The following is a 16,450-nucleotide window of genomic DNA, read 5'->3' as shown; positions in this document are numbered from 1 at the left end:
CGGGGTCCCCTCGGGCTCCCCTCCACCACCCAGCCTCACTCCACTTACCAGATCAGGAGACTGCCGGCAGCGGCGGCAGCGGCAGCCAGGGCCAGGGTGACAAGGACACTGATGAAGAAGGGCGCCGAGGGTCCTCCGCCGCTGCCCAGCTCCCCGGGGTCACAGATCTTCGTGGTAGGCGGGGGTGCCAGGGAGCTGGTGGTGCTGGCCGTGGTCTCTGGGGAACACGGGGGAAACTCAGAGCCGGGCCGGGCCGGGGCTGGAGTCCCACCTCCATCTGGGGTCCACAGGCACACTGCTCCTGCTTCTCCTGTCAGACAGCCCCTGCCTCACCCATCAGGCAGGTCTTTGCTTCCCCAAGGCACCCAGAGGCCCCCTCCATCAGAGGCCCCTACCGAGAATGTGCAGACAGCAAGGACGAGTGACAGCGGGGGCTGGACAGACCGACGGGAGTGTGCCAGCCGCACAGACTGTGGAGACCCCTGGGGCAGATGCTCCAAGTCCCGGGAGGAGAAGGAGGGAGGCCAGGGGGCGGGCTCACCGGGGGCCTGGGCCTCGGTGGTGAGGTGTCGTGGCTCCTCAGTCCAGGGTGTGGCGTGGGCGGCCACACTCCAGTCACTCCACGTCCCAATCTCATTGTCCTTGGCGGCCACCTGGATGATGTACTCCTTTCCAGCGTAGGCGTCCGTGATGGTGTGCGCCGTGCCATCCGACAGCTCCACCTGCAGCCAAATCACGGGGTGGGAGTGTATAGGGACGGCGGACCCTGGGGGGAGGACACTGAGCATATCCCTGGGAGAGTGAAGACTTCTCCGGGAGGAGACCGCACCCCCCCCACCCCGCCTACCAACAGGGAGCAAAGACAGTCCTGGGGGAGGAGATCTTTAAGGAGATGAGAAATGCCCCGAGGGGAGAGTGAGGAGGACTTTAATCAGTGTCTTCACTCTGCTGTCACCCCAGCTCTCTCACTAGCCCCAGCCCAGCCCCGACTTCAGTTCCAGCTGGAGGCGACAAGAGGAATGGGGTGAGACAGGCGTAATGTTGTGCTGCCCTCTCCCACTCCATCAAGGAGCTGTTTAAAGGGAAGGTTACAAACGCAGGCATGGAGCTAGGCTGCCCGAGTCCAAATTTTAGCTCCATCCCCTACTAACTAGGTGACTAAGTTACCTAACTTCCACATGCCCTGCGGTCCTCATCTGTAAAATGGCGTTAATGATCGCTCTCACAGGGTTGTAACGAGGACTCAGGCACATGGTGAGCACCAGAGAGACTTCAGCCAGCTCTGTCGTTACCACGGGTTCCAGCTCAGAGCCTGGGCTCCCAGATGCCTGGTGCACCCACCAGCCTGGCCCCGGCGGGGTTTCCCCCTCAGGGTGGCCTCACTTACAGTCATCGCCCTGCCTGAGGTGGAAAAGGGGTGGGGGGGCAGCTCCTGGGGCGGCAGGACAGCAGGACAGCTGCTCCACTTCCTCCTGGAGGCATGGCCACCCCACCCCTGCCCTGGCCGGCCCCATCCTGAGGGTCTCCCCGCACCCTCCAGGCTGGCCTGCCTGTCCGGCGCCCCTCCCAGGCCCAGGCTGGGCTCTGGTTCATCTCAGCGGCACCCGCCGCCTCATTAAGGCGCCTCGTAAACAGGGGCAGCCGGCAGGGGCGGAGGAGGGCCCCCCCCCGCCCCTGCTCTGGGCCACGTCTGGCTTCAGGGCATTTTTGGTCCCTGTTACACTCTTCCCCCAAGAAAACCAGGGTCTGGGCTACCTGACCTGACAGTCTGTGAGCCCATGTGCGTGTGTGTATGTGGATTCGTGTGTGGGCAGCTGGGTCCAAGTGGGGCAGGAAAGCCTCCCAGTTCCTCCAGGGGTTGTGAGCCTGAGATAGGAGGTACTGGTAAAGGCCAGAGTCGGTATGAGAGCCATTTTGGGCCCAGATCTGGGCTCAGTTAAGTTCTACTCCCAGCCCTGGAAGATCGGTGGGCCCCAGAGACCCCCCTCTCCTGGAGTTGGGGCCCAGTTCCACCTCTGGTCCCCCAGGCCCCTTCTGCTCTGCAAAAACCCCCTCTGGCTAAGTAGCCCTAGCTCATTCCGCTCCTTCTCCCTCTTCCCAGGATTTGACCCTCGGGCCTCCTCCTTTGATTCTGTCCCCCGGATCTCCACATCTGTCTTTCCCCAAAGGGAGAGGGCCATGGGGAGCAGATCAAATTACCACCTCACTGGTGGGCTTACGGTGGGCAACCAACCATACCTCTAGGAATGTAGCCTAGAAGCACAGTGCCCTCCTGGAAGCCACATCTCCTAGGCCTGGGCCCTTCTTGTTAGGTTGTCACTGATCCCTTAATCCACCCCCTTAAGAGAATGGCTCCACAACTGTCAGGAATTCCCTAGTTGCTGGCATCCGCCTTTCCTAGGAGTCCTCCATCCAGTCTGTGGCAGCAGACATCAAACATGCCCTCCCAGCCTTCCTGCTGAGTTAGGCCCAGAGCAGAAGATGCAGGGAACCCATGCTGGGTCCCAGTACTCACCTCCCCCTTGTCCATGCTGAGACAGCCCCTGCCAGACCTCACGGTGCCCATTCTTGTGTAATTCCTGACCTGTATCTCTCACATCCTCCTGAAAATCCAAGTGATGTTTTTCTCTGCTCTCCCCTCCACTGCCCCTCCCAATCATACACCTGCCTCTCTCCAAGCTTAAGGACTGGGGAGAGTCCATTCTGTTCAGAGCAAAACTCAAGTTCAAAAGAGCCATAAATCTAGCCAACCACAATACCAATGTGACATGGAGCAGGGATAACTTGTGCCACAGGCCACTCATGTTCTTGCCACAGAGCCCACATATTTTGCTCTGCCCGCCTCAGCGTTGGGGTCAGCTCTGCCCACGGTGCAGGCCAGTGGGTGGCCTTGGCATGTTAGTCACACGCACGTAGGGAGCATGGTTCCTGCTGGGGGCCACGTGTGTGCGTGCATGTTCCCGTGTGTGTGTGGTAGGCAGTGTGCCAGGTCCACTGCAAGGCGTGTGCACTGCGACGCGCAGGGCTGCTGCCTGTAGCTAGTTAGCAGGAGGGGGGGGCTTGTGAAACTAGACCCTTGTTATTAGCGATGCATTAGTCGCGGGCAGCTGGCCAGGCGGGAGGGACTCCGGACTCTGTCAGGGAACATATGAGCATGTAAGCAGCCTTTGTGGGAGCCAGGCCTGCAACCAGGACAGGCGCCCTGGAATCGAATTACGCGCTTTAAAGGCCAGCTGGGAGAGGCGCGGGAGGAGATGAGGTTGGAACCAGGTGGATGCAGTGGGGGCACAGGTTGACCCTGGGTGCCAGCCTGGGTTGCCCCAGGGCGCACCTTCCCAGCCCCAGACCTAGCCCACAGCCCTATGGGCCACATAACGCCCACAGCCCTATGGGCCCAGGGCCCTCAAGGAGAGAGAAACTCAAGTCTGCCCCAAGCCCCTGGCTGCTCCCCAGAGCTCGCTCTCGTAGCTTGATCAATATCCCAGACCACAGCCCCCTGTCCACTGCTTCGTTCCCGGTCCAGACCACCTTCTGACCCATAACTTTAAGCTGACCTCTAAGGTGGACTTGACTTTGGGGAGCCATGACACTAATCACGGCCTGAGCTCACACCCTGGATTGAGCTTGACTCTATTGCCTGATTCTGACCCCTTGAGCCCATCTGTGAGTCCTTGAGGACAGGGACTATCGTGCCCCTTGGGTCCAGCACAGGCTCAGAGCCTGGCCCAGAGTGTAAGAGGGAGATGTCTGATCAGGGCTGAAGCCAGAGGTAAGAAAAGGGAAACACTGCCTGCCATCTGCCTCCCAGCATTTCTCTCCACTACCATGCGGCGCCACAACGACAGATGCGTTCCTGTTGCCCTAATGGGGGTCACCAGGAACCCCTAAGGACCTTAGATCAGGACACCTCCCTCAGCTCCATCCATCCTTCCAGGCCCACCTGGTCCCTTCTTTCCCCCGGAAAGCCTCTCTGACTGCCCTCAGGCTTCACATGGGAACAGCCGGCAGCAGGGATACAGGGGCCTCCCACACCGTGTGGCTCTGATTCAGGCTCTCGGGATCTGGGCAGGGTACTCACATGCTGCCACTGGTCCAGGATGAGGGGTCGATAGCGCAGAAAGAACTTGAGAGGAAAGGACTCGGGGTCAGGCCAGGTCGAGGGGGTCTGCCATGTCACCTCTAGCCGGCGAGGGTTGCTGGGCACTGGCCGGGCTACCACGTTTTCTGGAGGGTCAGGCTTCACTGTTGAGGAAACACAGCTTCAGCACCACACTGATCTCTTGGAACAACCCCATTTCGTCAACCCCAGCCGCCATGTCAACCAATGCACATCAGTAATCATCGCTCTTCTCTGTTGTCCATTTTGGCAACCACCGTTAACAACCATCTCATTATTTCCACCTTTCACATCCCTGTCATCACCAATGACGGTCACTACAGTCACTGTCACCAGCTCATGCTATCAACATCCTAAATTTCATCCCATCATCAACCCCATCCTCATGATGACCAGCACCCCAATTACCAAGCCTATGTCATGCCCTTCCACTACCCTCATCATCACCTGGATCGCCCCAGCCTGTACCAGCATCATACACTGCCCCAAGCCTGGCTTTTCACCTCAACTTTTCCAGCTCCAAACTGAGACACGGCCTAGCTTGGAAGAGGCTGGGTTTGAAGCTGCTTTGTGGGTCAAAGGTAAAAGACAGTCCACAGGTGTTGCAGATCTGGGTTGGAAGTGGGCTGAGAATCTGATGAGAGCATCTAAGGGCCCAGCTCACATAGCAAGAGACTGGCTGGGGATCCAGCCATGCTGGGGTGGGGGCAGGCGGAGGCACAGGGTCTGGCTGGGATGGGGCAGGGGCGGGCAGAGGGTCTGGCTGGGATGGGGGTGGGGGGAGGGCGGTATCTGTCCCAGTCCTGTCTCCTGTTCTGACACCTCGTTCATCACAGGCCGTAAGGAAGCCATTAACGTGGGGGGGGGGGGGGAGTGGAGGCTGCAGCTGCACAGGGGTCTGGCCCAGCCTGCCCCCCTCCCCCTCCTGCATGCTCTGGGAGCCAGAGAGACGATGGGAAGAGCCGCTGGAGAGGTCTCTTGGCCCCGGCAGGTGAAGGACATCCACTCAGATGTTCACGGGTATATGCATGCCACGCACATGTGTACACATTATACGTTCCACATATACCTGGGCACACAATGTGGACACCCCCACCAATGCTCATATACACGTTGGCAAACATCCACTTACTCCCACTGGAGCATGCAGCGGGGACCCGCCCCCTCCCCACGCACCAATGGTGAACTCATCGAAGGTGATAGCTGTGGTGTTGTGGCCCAGAGCGTTGCTGACACTTATCGAGACCTTGTACTTGACGGTGGAGAACAGGTGCATGTAGCGGATGTGGCAGCGGTTCTTGAGGGCCGGGTCCTTCTCACAGACCATAATCTTGGAGCCATGCCTGGGGAGGGATGAAGCCCAGGCACCGTTACCAACATCAAGGTCGGGTAGGGCAGAGGCTGGGGGAAGGTCAAGCCCAAGGCTGGGCTAGGGTCTGGACTGAGGGCATGGTGGGGGGCCGGGGGGGAGGTCAGAGGTCAGGGTCGGAACCAGGTCACAGGTGCATCTACTCACAGCACAGTCACATTGAAGGTGTTGGGGATGTAGGTGGGAGAGGGCAGATGCCAGCTGCAGTAGAAGCCCTTGGGATAAGTGTTGGAGCGGCAGCTGAGTACGGGCTCCCGCGGCGGCACTGGGGGTGAGGACAGCACAGTCAGGACATTCTTGGAGACCCCAGTCCCCTGCGTTAGTGTGGGGACAGGTGGGCCCCAGAACCCCAGCTCTCCCCCTTCAACCCATCAGCAATGCCAGAGATGGCGGGGGGAGAGTGCTGTCAGCGAGGGTCTGAGGCTTCCCAGGCCACAGAGAGCCAGATGTTTAATTAAAGGAAAACAAGGGCTGTATGGAGAGAGCCCCCCCACCTGCTCAATGGAGGCGGGAACGTGGGGAGCAGGGGGCTGCAGGCCTCAGCTCATCGATCACAGGATGGAGGTGATGTCTGGGGGAATCGGCCCCAGCCCCAAATCTCCTGCCACACTGCGTCCATTTCCAGAGGAAGATTGTGCAACAGAGGCCAAGGGGGGTTCTTGACCGGGTCCTCTGGTTGGTGGGGTGATCAGGGTGCACTCCCTGGAGAAGAGACATCCCAGGCTTCCCCTCGGGAGAGAATGAGAAACACGAGGACAGGCCTGGTGGCTCCACATGAACGACAGCACTGGGCGGCTGTTCATATGCATACATGTCACATATGTGTCTGTGTGTGACGTGAATGAGTGACGTGTGATGGAATGTGGGTACGTATGTAGGAATGTCTATGTGTGTGGCTCTCAGAGCACATGTCTATGTGTGACTGCATGTGTGTGCAGAGAGGAAGCTGCTGTTCCCTTGGTGTGTACCTCACCCCAGCCCCAGCCCCCAGCTTCTCCATCACAGACCCCTAAGGAAGCCCTTTAGGAAACTTCCTTGGTGATGCAGTGGTTAAGAATCCACCTGCCAATGCAGGGGACATGGGTTTGAGCCCTGGTCCGGGAAGATCGCACATGCAGCGCAGCAACTAAGCCCGTGCGCCACAACTGAGCCTGCACTCTAGAACCTGCGAGCCACAACTACTGAGCCCGTGTGCCACAAATACTGAAGCCCATGACCCTAGAGCCGGCGCTCCGCAACAAGTGCAGCCACTGCAGTGAGAAGCCCGCGCACTGCAACGAAGAGTAGCCCCCACTCGCCACAACTAGAGAAAGCCCGAGCGCATCAACGAAGACCCAACACAGCCAAATATAAATAAATAAATAAATTTATTTTAAAAAAGAAAAAAGCAGCCCTTTATGTGGTCAGCACCTGCCTTTACTCTGGGGAACGCGGAGGGCCAGAGAGGGATGGGAACCTACCTGTGGTCACACAGCAAGCCAGAGCTGGTACTAAACACCAGGACGGGGATACCCACCAACACGACCACACACACATACTTGGGAAGTCCTCTCTGCTGTCTAACCACTCTTTTTGCTGCTGTGAGCACTTAGACCAGCTGTCCCACCCTCGGGCATTCGGTAAGGCATGAGGACAGCCGGCTCAGGTTCCTGGAAGGAGGCAGCTTCTGTGATCTGACCCAGGCAAGGCATGTCCGTCCACGGCTCCAGGGACACTGACACCTCCCTCCTGTGCCCCCCCACCCCGCCCTCTGCCTGACAGGTGGACAGGAAATGGGAGGGGGGCAGCTCAATAAGCCAGGGACGGTGAGGGGGAGTGCATGTCCACGCTTGCTGAGTGGCCGTGGTGATACTTGGGGAGCCGTGGGCTTCCATCCAGTGTGCACGGGATTGTGAATGGCTGTGTGTGACTGCATGTACACGTCCAGTATATGTGAAGTATGTATGTATTGGGGCCGAACCCCCAGGGCCCAATCTGGCTTTGCAGCAGGAGAGATGAAGGCGTCAGAGAGGCATGAGGGGAGCTTGTATGTGGCAGGTGGCATGGGCTACGCTGTGGGCAGAGGTGGCTCCAGCCCCTGGCCTGCAGGGGAGAGCTGGAGGCCAGCTGAGCCTGCACGAGGGGCAGCCTGCTTTCTGCCCGCTGCCGCCTGCCTCCCCGGGGAAGCCTTCCTGGCCCCACGTCCATCTTGTGTCTCTTCCATGTTCATTCTGCGCGCCTCACGTACGCCGTGCCTATCTGCCCAGGGACACAGAGGCATGGTAGGGGGGGGTGGCCAAGGACACAGGAAGCGCCTCGTGGGGGCCTGTGGGCCAGGCCAGAGTTGGCAGCCACCCCAGGAGGAAAGGACATTCCGAGGTTGGCTGAGAAGCCTCCACTGCCCCCTCCTACCACCACCCTCCCTTACCCCCAGCTTCAAAGGAGAAGGGCACTGGGCGGGGGGCGGGGGGGGGGGGGCCTGAAGCCTGCAGAGTCAGCTCCCTGCCACCTGGGACTCTTCGGAGGGCAGAGCGGGCCATGGCACTGGACTCGCAGGCCCCCGCCCCCGCCCAGCCTCCCCACTGGCTGGTTTCCTCCATTTCCCTCTGACCGTCCTCTCTCCCCTCGGACCAGTCTCCCCTCAGACATCCCCCCGCAAACCAGTTCCCCTCTCTGACTGGGCAGGTCATGGGGGGCGGGGGGGGAGGGCAGGCAGGGCTTTGTCTGTCATCTGGCTACTCTTGCCTGGCCCTGGGCCCTGAGTAGGGAAGGGCTTGGGTTTCCTGACAGGGACCAGGTTTCTCAGAGGGAAAAGGAGGAAAGAAAAACAAAGAAAAGGAAGAAAAGGAGTGACTTGCTGCAGCTGGAGCCCAGCTGAGCGGCCGGGTGGGCGGAGGTGGGGGTGCTGAGAGAGACCAAGTGTGAGGCTGTGGGACAGTATGCAGTGAGGAGGCCTGCTGGGAGCGCGCTGCAAGTCAGGGGAGAAGCTGTTTGTAAGAGACGGCCATTGTGAGGCTGTGTGCGTAACTCCGAGAGGCTTCCTGTGTGTAACTGGGACTCCGCAGCAGCGTCACTGCGATTGGCTGTGCGTGGCTGGGTGACTGCATTTGTGTGGGGCTCGGGGTGAGGCTGTGTGACTTAGGGATTGTCTACACGTGTGAGGCTGTGTGGCTGAGGTCCTCCGTGCAAATGCGTGTAAATGCGCTGCTGTGTGTGAAACGGTGACAGCAGGACTACAAACCTGAGACCCTGCGTATGAGACGGAACTTAGGTCTGAATGCATTTTTCAAATGGTGGGTGTGGGAAGGTGCCCAGAATTCCAAGTGTGTGCACACGTATGAGCTGAACACCGTGAGAGCGTGTTAGAGGCTGTGTGTGAGCAAAAGCCCATACACATACGTGTCATGATATCACATACAGGCATGCTCCTGGATGCCCAGACTTCCTGAGTTGCCCCCATGGGGGCTCCTGAGATGCCCAAGTGACAGCATCAGCCCGTGGCAGGGTGTCCCTGAGTCCCACACGGGGGCTGTGTGTGCGTGTGCATGCGTGCGTGTACCCCCGCTGGCCCAGGATTTGTTTGTTTTCCTAACTGGCTTGTTTTTCCATGTCCAGCCCACCAAACCGCATGTTTTTCCTCTCATCTCGCCAGCCCGCCTGGGCTGGAGCCCCCGGCATGCACGAGACCTGCCCGCCGGCTCCGAGAGGAGGAGGGGCAGGCTGCCCACACCCCTGGCCAGGCCAGATCAGGCCAGGCGGGGCGGGGTGACCCTTGCAGCTCCAGCCCTGCCCGGGCCGCACCCACACTCCTCCTCCTGCCTGGCATTCAAGGCCCACGGCCTGTGCTAACCTTATCTCGTGACATCCCTCAAGGCACCCCAACTTCTGGACTCCTAAATGCCCGCCTTCTACCCGTCTTTTCTCTCCAATTTCTTCTTCAACCACAGGCTGCTCTCTCCTTCCCCACCAAACAGAGCTGAGGAGGAAGCGATGCTGAACCAGGGGTTCGGGAGTTCCTGTCCTGACCCATCAAATACAAATATTTTAAAACTGGACAAAGAACTGTCTATTTAAAATTAGTCACTTAATCTCTGATTTATTTCAGCTTAAAATCAGAATGACATGGAATTAGCAGTGTCTAAGGAAACAAAAGGATGCTACTAAAAGGAACCTTGCGATCCTGTTTCCTAATGTGGGGGATCCTTTCATCACCCCGGGTAGGGGCCTCCTTGCTGGTTGTGACCATCTGCCTGAGGGCAGGAAGGTGGGTCAGGAGGAAGCAGTTCAGGGATCAGCCTGGTTAAGGGGACTTCCAACGGAATATTTTTATGATCAGGTTCCCTTGGAAATAGAGACATGAAAATCTTACATGTTTAGGATAAATACTGAATAATTTTTAGTTTGAATGGCCCACAAATCAGGGGTAGCTCTGTCCTGTTCTCTGAGCACTGGCGAGAAGGATAATTTGATATTGAGTGTTGCCAAACCCAGTCTCTTGTTACTAATATAAAGTGACTGAAACAATCATGGTTAATGTCCCCTGTTCCTCTGACCAACTCTTTAGAAGGAAACAAGGCAATGAGAGATAAGTATCTGTAACTAATGCTACAGCCAACTCATGGCCAGCTCTCCTCTGACAGGCAGGGCCTGGGGAGTGGTCAGCACTATATATAAAAGGTCTGGGGCTTCCCTGGTGGCGCAGTGGTTGAGAATCTGCCTGCCGATGCAAAGGACATGGGTTCAAGCCCGGTCTGGGTAGATCCCACATGCCGTGGAGCAGTTAGGCCCGTGAGCCTCAACTACTGAGCCTGTGCGTCTGGAGCCTGTGCTCCGCAACTAAGAGAGGCCGCGATAGTAAGAGGCCCGTGCACCGTGATGAAGAGTGGCCCCTGCTTGCTGCGAAGACCCAACACAGCCAAAAATAAATAAATAAATAAATAAATTAATTAATTTAAAAACTTATAAAAAAAAAGGTCTGGGCTCTGGTCACAAAGGGCAGCTGTGGGTATGGCTGCAGGCATTACATCTAGACCCAATCCCCTTCCAATGACCTCTCAAAGAAAATCGAGTCATCAGGAATGGGGGCCCAGAGCCACCAAGGCCCAGCCATCACATCCAGCCTTGTCCATCCTGAGGACTTCTGGGACTCGAACTGAGAAGACAAGGGTATGGGTGACTTGTACCAAGTTGGCCTCATACTCCTTGCATGCCACTCAATATATGGCCTTTTCCCCATGTAAGGGCCCAGGGCTAGGCTGCGTGGTCCACTTCTAACACACCCTGTGGTGGGCCAGGGAGGACTCTGGTGGGCTGATCCTGCATATCTCAAGCTGGCCGACAGGGGTCACTCCACCCTCGGTTTGCAACTAAGGCGTTTCGTGATGACTGCCATCTCTCCAGTTTAAACACATAAAAAAGCTTTTCTGTGGGGAAAGGAACATCCCTACCAAAACATACGTGTACCTCTCCTCTAGCCCCACTGACGGGTCAGTGTTGTGGCGGACCCCGAGCAACACTTCAGCCTAACATTTCCCACGGTTGTCCACACCAGTCTCCTGATAGTGGGGAAAGGGCCTGCTCCCAGGTCCCTCAAGCATCTCCTCCCCTCAGTATCTCCCAGGAGTAAAGAAACCATCTTCAGACAGTGGGGTGCATCACCCAAGTGGGATGAGGCCGGAGAAGCTTGAATCCTTGGCTCAAGAAGAAAAGAAACTATTTTCAGAGTATTTACTCTGTCAGTTGGTGCCCCTGGCTGAGCTCCAGAGGCCTGCCCAGACGACCGCCAGCAACACTGATAACCTCACCGTCCCGATTCTGCAAATGCCTCCTCGGAATCACACTCACCTGCTCTTCCTTCTACCTTCCTGCTGGCTCCTTGTGATCTTTCATCTCTTTTTGTGGCTCGTTTCTTCCATCAACCCCTTTTACAGTGATGGTCTTCAGGGCTGGGTTCTGGGTCCTCTTCTCTCCTTACCCCACAATCTCACCCTTGGCCATCTCACCCCCTCCCAGAGAGTTAATGCTGACAACCCCCCCCCAAATTCCCATCTCCAGCACAGGCCTCTCTCCCCGAGTCCCAGACCCTTAGATTCACTGGCTACCAGCCATCAACTCCCGGCTGTCCCCCGGGGACCACAACCCAACATGTCTACAGCAGATGGTGGTGCCGCAGATCCCTCACCCGTACCCGCTGACCGCTTCTGCAGTTATTTGCCTCAGAGCTTTCTTTGGCCACCAAAACCTGCATTGCCTGTCAGGGCATCAGGCCAAAAGTGCTGGGGAATTAAAGCAGCCCCACCCCGACCCCTTAGTGTATAAGCATCTGAGGCCCCGCACTCCCCAGGCAGGAGAACTCTGAGGCACACATTCTGCCTGGGCTCCCAGGGCTCCCCCAGCGGGTTAAGCGCCAGTTGCCCAGAAGCAGTGGCTAGATAACTCCCCCTTTAATGGCTAGCTTAACTTCCTTTTCTATCACTTTCCCATTCCCTTGTGATGTTTCTGTCACCTGCCAAATAGACCACCTGTATGCAAACTCTCATCTGATTCTAGGGAAACCAAAACTGAGACACCGTGTAAACGGAACACGCCATCTCCTCCTCCAGCTGACCCTTCCACCTTGTCTCTGTTGCAGCGACTGGTACCACCAGCCGTCTTGACTCCTCCCCCTTTCTATTCTCCTGTCCTCCCTACCTCCAATCCATCACCAACTCCTGGAGGTCCAATCACCCCCTCTCAACTTCCCCAACTCTATGCCCCGGTCCTAGGTCCCCCTCATCTCTCCTGCATCCCAGAAACAGCCTCCTTCCTGGCCCTGCCTTTGCCCATCCACCTGCCTCCCCTCAGCACAGAGAGAGGGACCTTTTAACATGACTCTGATCGTGTCACTCCCCAGCTTCTAGGATCATGATCTGCCCCGTCCCCTCCTTCAGCATCCTTCTGCCATTTATACCAACCCAAGTGGCCTTTTCATGCCCTCCCAGCCTCTGAAACCTATGGTCACACTCAGCTCTCTGCCAGAAAGAACTTTTTCAGTGTTTCTTCCAAATCTTCCAAGTCTCCATGTGCTTCACACTCCAGGAAGCCCTCCTTCTTCCCTGGAGCTTCCCAGAGTGCCACACCTCTACCTGCATAACCGTATACCCCATTTTCTTCCCTAAGGTCCTCAGGGCCAGACCCTGTGAGAGGACACAGTGGAGTGAGCCCACTCCAGCTCGGAGCTGTGACTCTAGGATTCTTCCCCACCAGGCCCCAGGTGGGCCATGCCTGCCAGCCCTCCTGTGCCCATCTTGTCATAGGGAACAGGATTTTAGGGTCTCAAAGATCTCCAGTGGGGGTGGATACAAGTGCAAAATGCCAGGGGTCCGCACTCGGGGTGAGACTGGGCTCAGAGGTCAGAAGAGCAGGCTCAAATAGGATCAGAGGGCAAGGGTCAGGGCCTCCACCACTACCACCAGGAAGGGGCTTTGAACCGGGCCAAGGGTCTGGGCCTCGTGGACAACGCCCTTGAGTGAAGTGGGAGGTCAAATGAGGGGTGCTGGGAGTAACACTTACAGCCCACATTTAGGAGGACTTGGTGGCGCAGGTGCCAGGAGTCGCGGTGGAAGCAGGCATAGAGGCCGCTGTGGCCCAGTTCCAGGCCACGGAGCACGAGCTGAGAGCCGTTGAGCAGGTCAGGGGCCAGGTCTGTCCCATTCACCCGCCACGTCACAGCTGCATCCCAGTTCGCCGTCCCACACGGCAGAGTCACGTCTGAGCCCAGGCGTTCGTACTGCACGTGGGGTGTCTCTGTGGGGGCCGGGGAGGGCACAAGGCAAAAGCCACAGGTCACAGCCCCGCCCAGCACCCCCAGGCAAACGTGCATGGATGAGAGCCCGTGAATGTGCGAAAGTGAGGAGTCCAGGCCGAGACGCTATGAGTCTCACGGTGTGAGTGTCCTGGGGAGATGAGGGGTATGCAAAATTCCTGTGCGGCCGTACAAGGGTACAGGCATGTGAGTGCCTCCAAATTCGTACGTGTGTGTGCACGTCTGGGGACTGTGTGTGTGTGTGTATGTGTAGAGAGTTTGTGTAGCATGCTGCGAGAGAAGACCCAGTTCACCTCCAGTCCCCAGGTCCTTTTAAAAGTTTTCCTGATCCCCATGACCCCAACGTCTTGCCACCAACAGGCCCAGCTCCAGTCACTGACATCTGCTACCCAGGCAAGCTGGGGCTGAGGGGCCCCTCTCCTGAACTCCTCCCTCTGTCTCTTCCCATCTCTTCATCTTCCCCATCCTCGTCTTTCTGTCCTGCCTCTCTCCCTCTCCCTGACTCTGAGTCCCTGACAAGTCCCCCGCTCCCAACCACACAGGGCTGGGGCAGCAGCAGGAGAAGGGAGAATGGGCAGGGTCCCGGACAGGAGCCCTAGGGAACTCCTAGCAGCTGTCAACATCATCATGAGGCAGGAACTGCTCAGGGTGTGGGTCGGGGAGTGCTGGGACTGAGGGAGCTCTCTGACCATTCCTCTCTTGCCCCCAGGAGGGGCCTGTCAGAGGCAAAAGCAAACCCCAGCCCCGGCCTCGGCAACCCAGGCGTGATGGACAGAGCCCAGGAGACTGGAGTGGAAGGGCCGGAGGGAGCACCTGTCGAGAGGCAGCGCTAGGTGGGGGGGGCGAGTGGGACAGAGGAAGTCTAAGGCACCGGTTCTACAGACAGCCCCAGAGAAGCGGGCACCAGGAGATGCGAACCTACCCTCCTCATCCTGCCCCCCAAGCCTGGAAGGACAGATGCTTCCCTGGTCCCAGCCAGATCTGTGGAGTGAGGGTGGGAGGGGCAGAGCGAGGGGGAGGGGGGCGGGGTGGTGGTGGCAGCGGTATGCCTTGTTAACACTCCTTCACATTTCCCCTCCAGAGAGCCACCCTGCCTAGCTGGGGGATTTTCAGAGGCAATTCCTGTTAACAAGCCAATTAAGTTGGGCCAGTGGCCTCTTAATTAGACTTGTTAACACCACCAGGACTGCAGGGGGTCGGGATACCCCACCCCACCCCGTCCCCGGCCCCATGCCGCCGCCCCCTTCCCTCCTTTATAGACCCCTCCCCAGTTCTGCTTTTCTCTGTGCTGAAACATCTGTCCCTGTTTGCTGCCTCGGTCACCCTCCCTGGGCCGGGGATCTCTCTGTATCTCCAGCTCTCTCCCCCGCTGCCTGTCTCTGTCTCACCCCTCTCTGAGCCTCTCTGTCCCTGTCAAAGGAGAGGGAAGCAGGAAACCCAGCCAGACCTGACCACTCGTCTGTGGGGCCTGGGACCAGCCGAACAGAGGATGAACAGGCGGAAGGGTGGTGGCCGGGGGGCCTTGGAGGCCACAGCTGTGAGGCTGGACCAGAGACTGACTGGGGGCCTCCCTCTGACCAGAGGCCCAGTGTCCACGGCTCAAGCCATAGAGCCCCCCCAGTCCACCAGCCCTAGCCACGGAGCCCCCCTCCAGCCTCCCTTCCAAAAACCTGGAGCTTCCAGGAAACACGCCAAGCCCCTCTCTCTGCACACACACCGCCCGCCCCCCCCACCCCCGCCCCAGCAGAGAGACTGCATCCAGCGGCCTGAGGAGGAGGCTGAAAACTGACCGTCGTGGAGGGGGCGTGGCCAACACGGTCCCAGCAGCAACACATCGACACTGACCAACAGCAGCTCAGAACTAACACGGCCCCAGTATGGGCCTTTAAAACTGGGGGGCAGGTACAAGCCGCAAGATGAGGAAACCAACCCAACAGCACAACGGATGCAATGGCAGTGGGGTAACACGTGGGGAACCCTGTCTGCCTCACAAAGGAAACGGAAACACAACCTGACAACAGTGACAAACCAACCATGTAAGGGCAGGGCAGGAATGAAAAAATGACAACACAATGACAGATGACAACTACAGGCCACAACGCAGAGGCAGAGGGGGTAATGTGACATGACAATCACACAGTGCCACAACTGTTACAATACACACAGCCATGCAACAGCTCCAGAGATGGCAGTGATTTAATCCTTTGTCTCTGGACAGCTTTCCTCCCACCCCGTGGGTGCCCCTACTGATGTGCTGTCCATTTCAGAAATTAAATCAAGCAGCAGGGGGAGGATGGGGTTCTTGGCCCTGACGCGGTGACAAATGCTCCAAAGGAATCAGCTGTGAAAAGGTTGTTAGAAGCCAGGATAAGAGACAGAGACAGGATGAGGTCATGGACATCGAAAACACACAGGGATAGAGCTGACAGCTCCCTCACACCTGTGCACATGGGCTCACATGGGGACCACACGCCGGAAACAGTCCCCCCAGGCGTCCTAAGCAACTTCACATCACCACACACAGGATGAAGACAGTCACCACAAAGAAGAAAAAGCACACCCAAGACAACCATCCACAAGGTCACAGCTACGCAGGGACACTGTCCCACTTCAGGGACGGTAACACCTGATAAAAGGTCACGTGCATGCACAGGAAGGGCACTGTCACATGGGGACGTGGTCTCACACACAGAGAGACAGTTTAACAGGGACACGAACACACGAAGAGACAGAAACAAAGAGAAACTAACAAACTATCACACATGGGGTACAGTCTAAACCACAAGGACACAACCCCACAAAGGCCACGGTCACACATCAACTATGTCACACACAGGGCACAGCCCACAAGGATATAACTACACAGAGAAACACACCCAAACAGGGACAGTCTCGCTCACACAAGAACACAGTCTAACGCACAAGGACAGTCTCACACTCTCAGAGATGCCGCCTACGCCCACACACAGGGCAGGGGCGAGGCCAACGGGAAAGACCGCTGGCGGGCCTAGGCTGGTCTGGTCAGCACAGAAGCCCCAGGCAGGCCGACTGCAGGTGGGGGTCGATGGGCTGGCCTGGTGGTCCCTTCAGTCCCTGCCCACTGCGGAGCAGCCCTGGGGCAGGCCAGGCTCTCTCTGGGCCTCGGTGCTGGGCTCATGAGGAAGAGGCCACAGGAGCCTCG

The 16,450-nt window shown here is 57.9% G+C and overlaps 1 protein-coding gene across 5 annotated transcripts in view; it reads right to left on the bottom strand.

The window, feature by feature from the left end:
- The window catches only part of CNTFR (ciliary neurotrophic factor receptor), a 39,109-nt gene that overhangs the window by 680 nt on the left and 21,979 nt on the right, over positions 1-16,450 (bottom strand). For all 5 annotated transcript variants that reach the window (XM_073806040.1, XM_073806041.1, XM_033857929.2 and 2 more), the window contains 6 exons: positions 13,017-13,250; positions 5,634-5,751; positions 5,294-5,460; positions 4,079-4,242; positions 542-722; positions 49-217 (listed from right to left, as the gene is read on the bottom strand). In XM_073806040.1, the coding sequence (XP_073662141.1) occupies positions 49-217; positions 542-722; positions 4,079-4,242; positions 5,294-5,460; positions 5,634-5,751; positions 13,017-13,250 (1,033 nt within the window). The remainder of the gene's footprint in view (positions 1-48; positions 218-541; positions 723-4,078; positions 4,243-5,293; positions 5,461-5,633; positions 5,752-13,016; positions 13,251-16,450) is intronic.

Source organism: Tursiops truncatus, chromosome 6, assembly GCF_011762595.2.
Source record: "Tursiops truncatus isolate mTurTru1 chromosome 6, mTurTru1.mat.Y, whole genome shotgun sequence".
Lineage (NCBI taxonomy): Eukaryota > Metazoa > Chordata > Mammalia > Artiodactyla > Delphinidae > Tursiops > Tursiops truncatus.
Note: the sequence above shows the minus strand (reverse complement) of the source record. Positions and strands in the feature narration are given on the sequence as shown.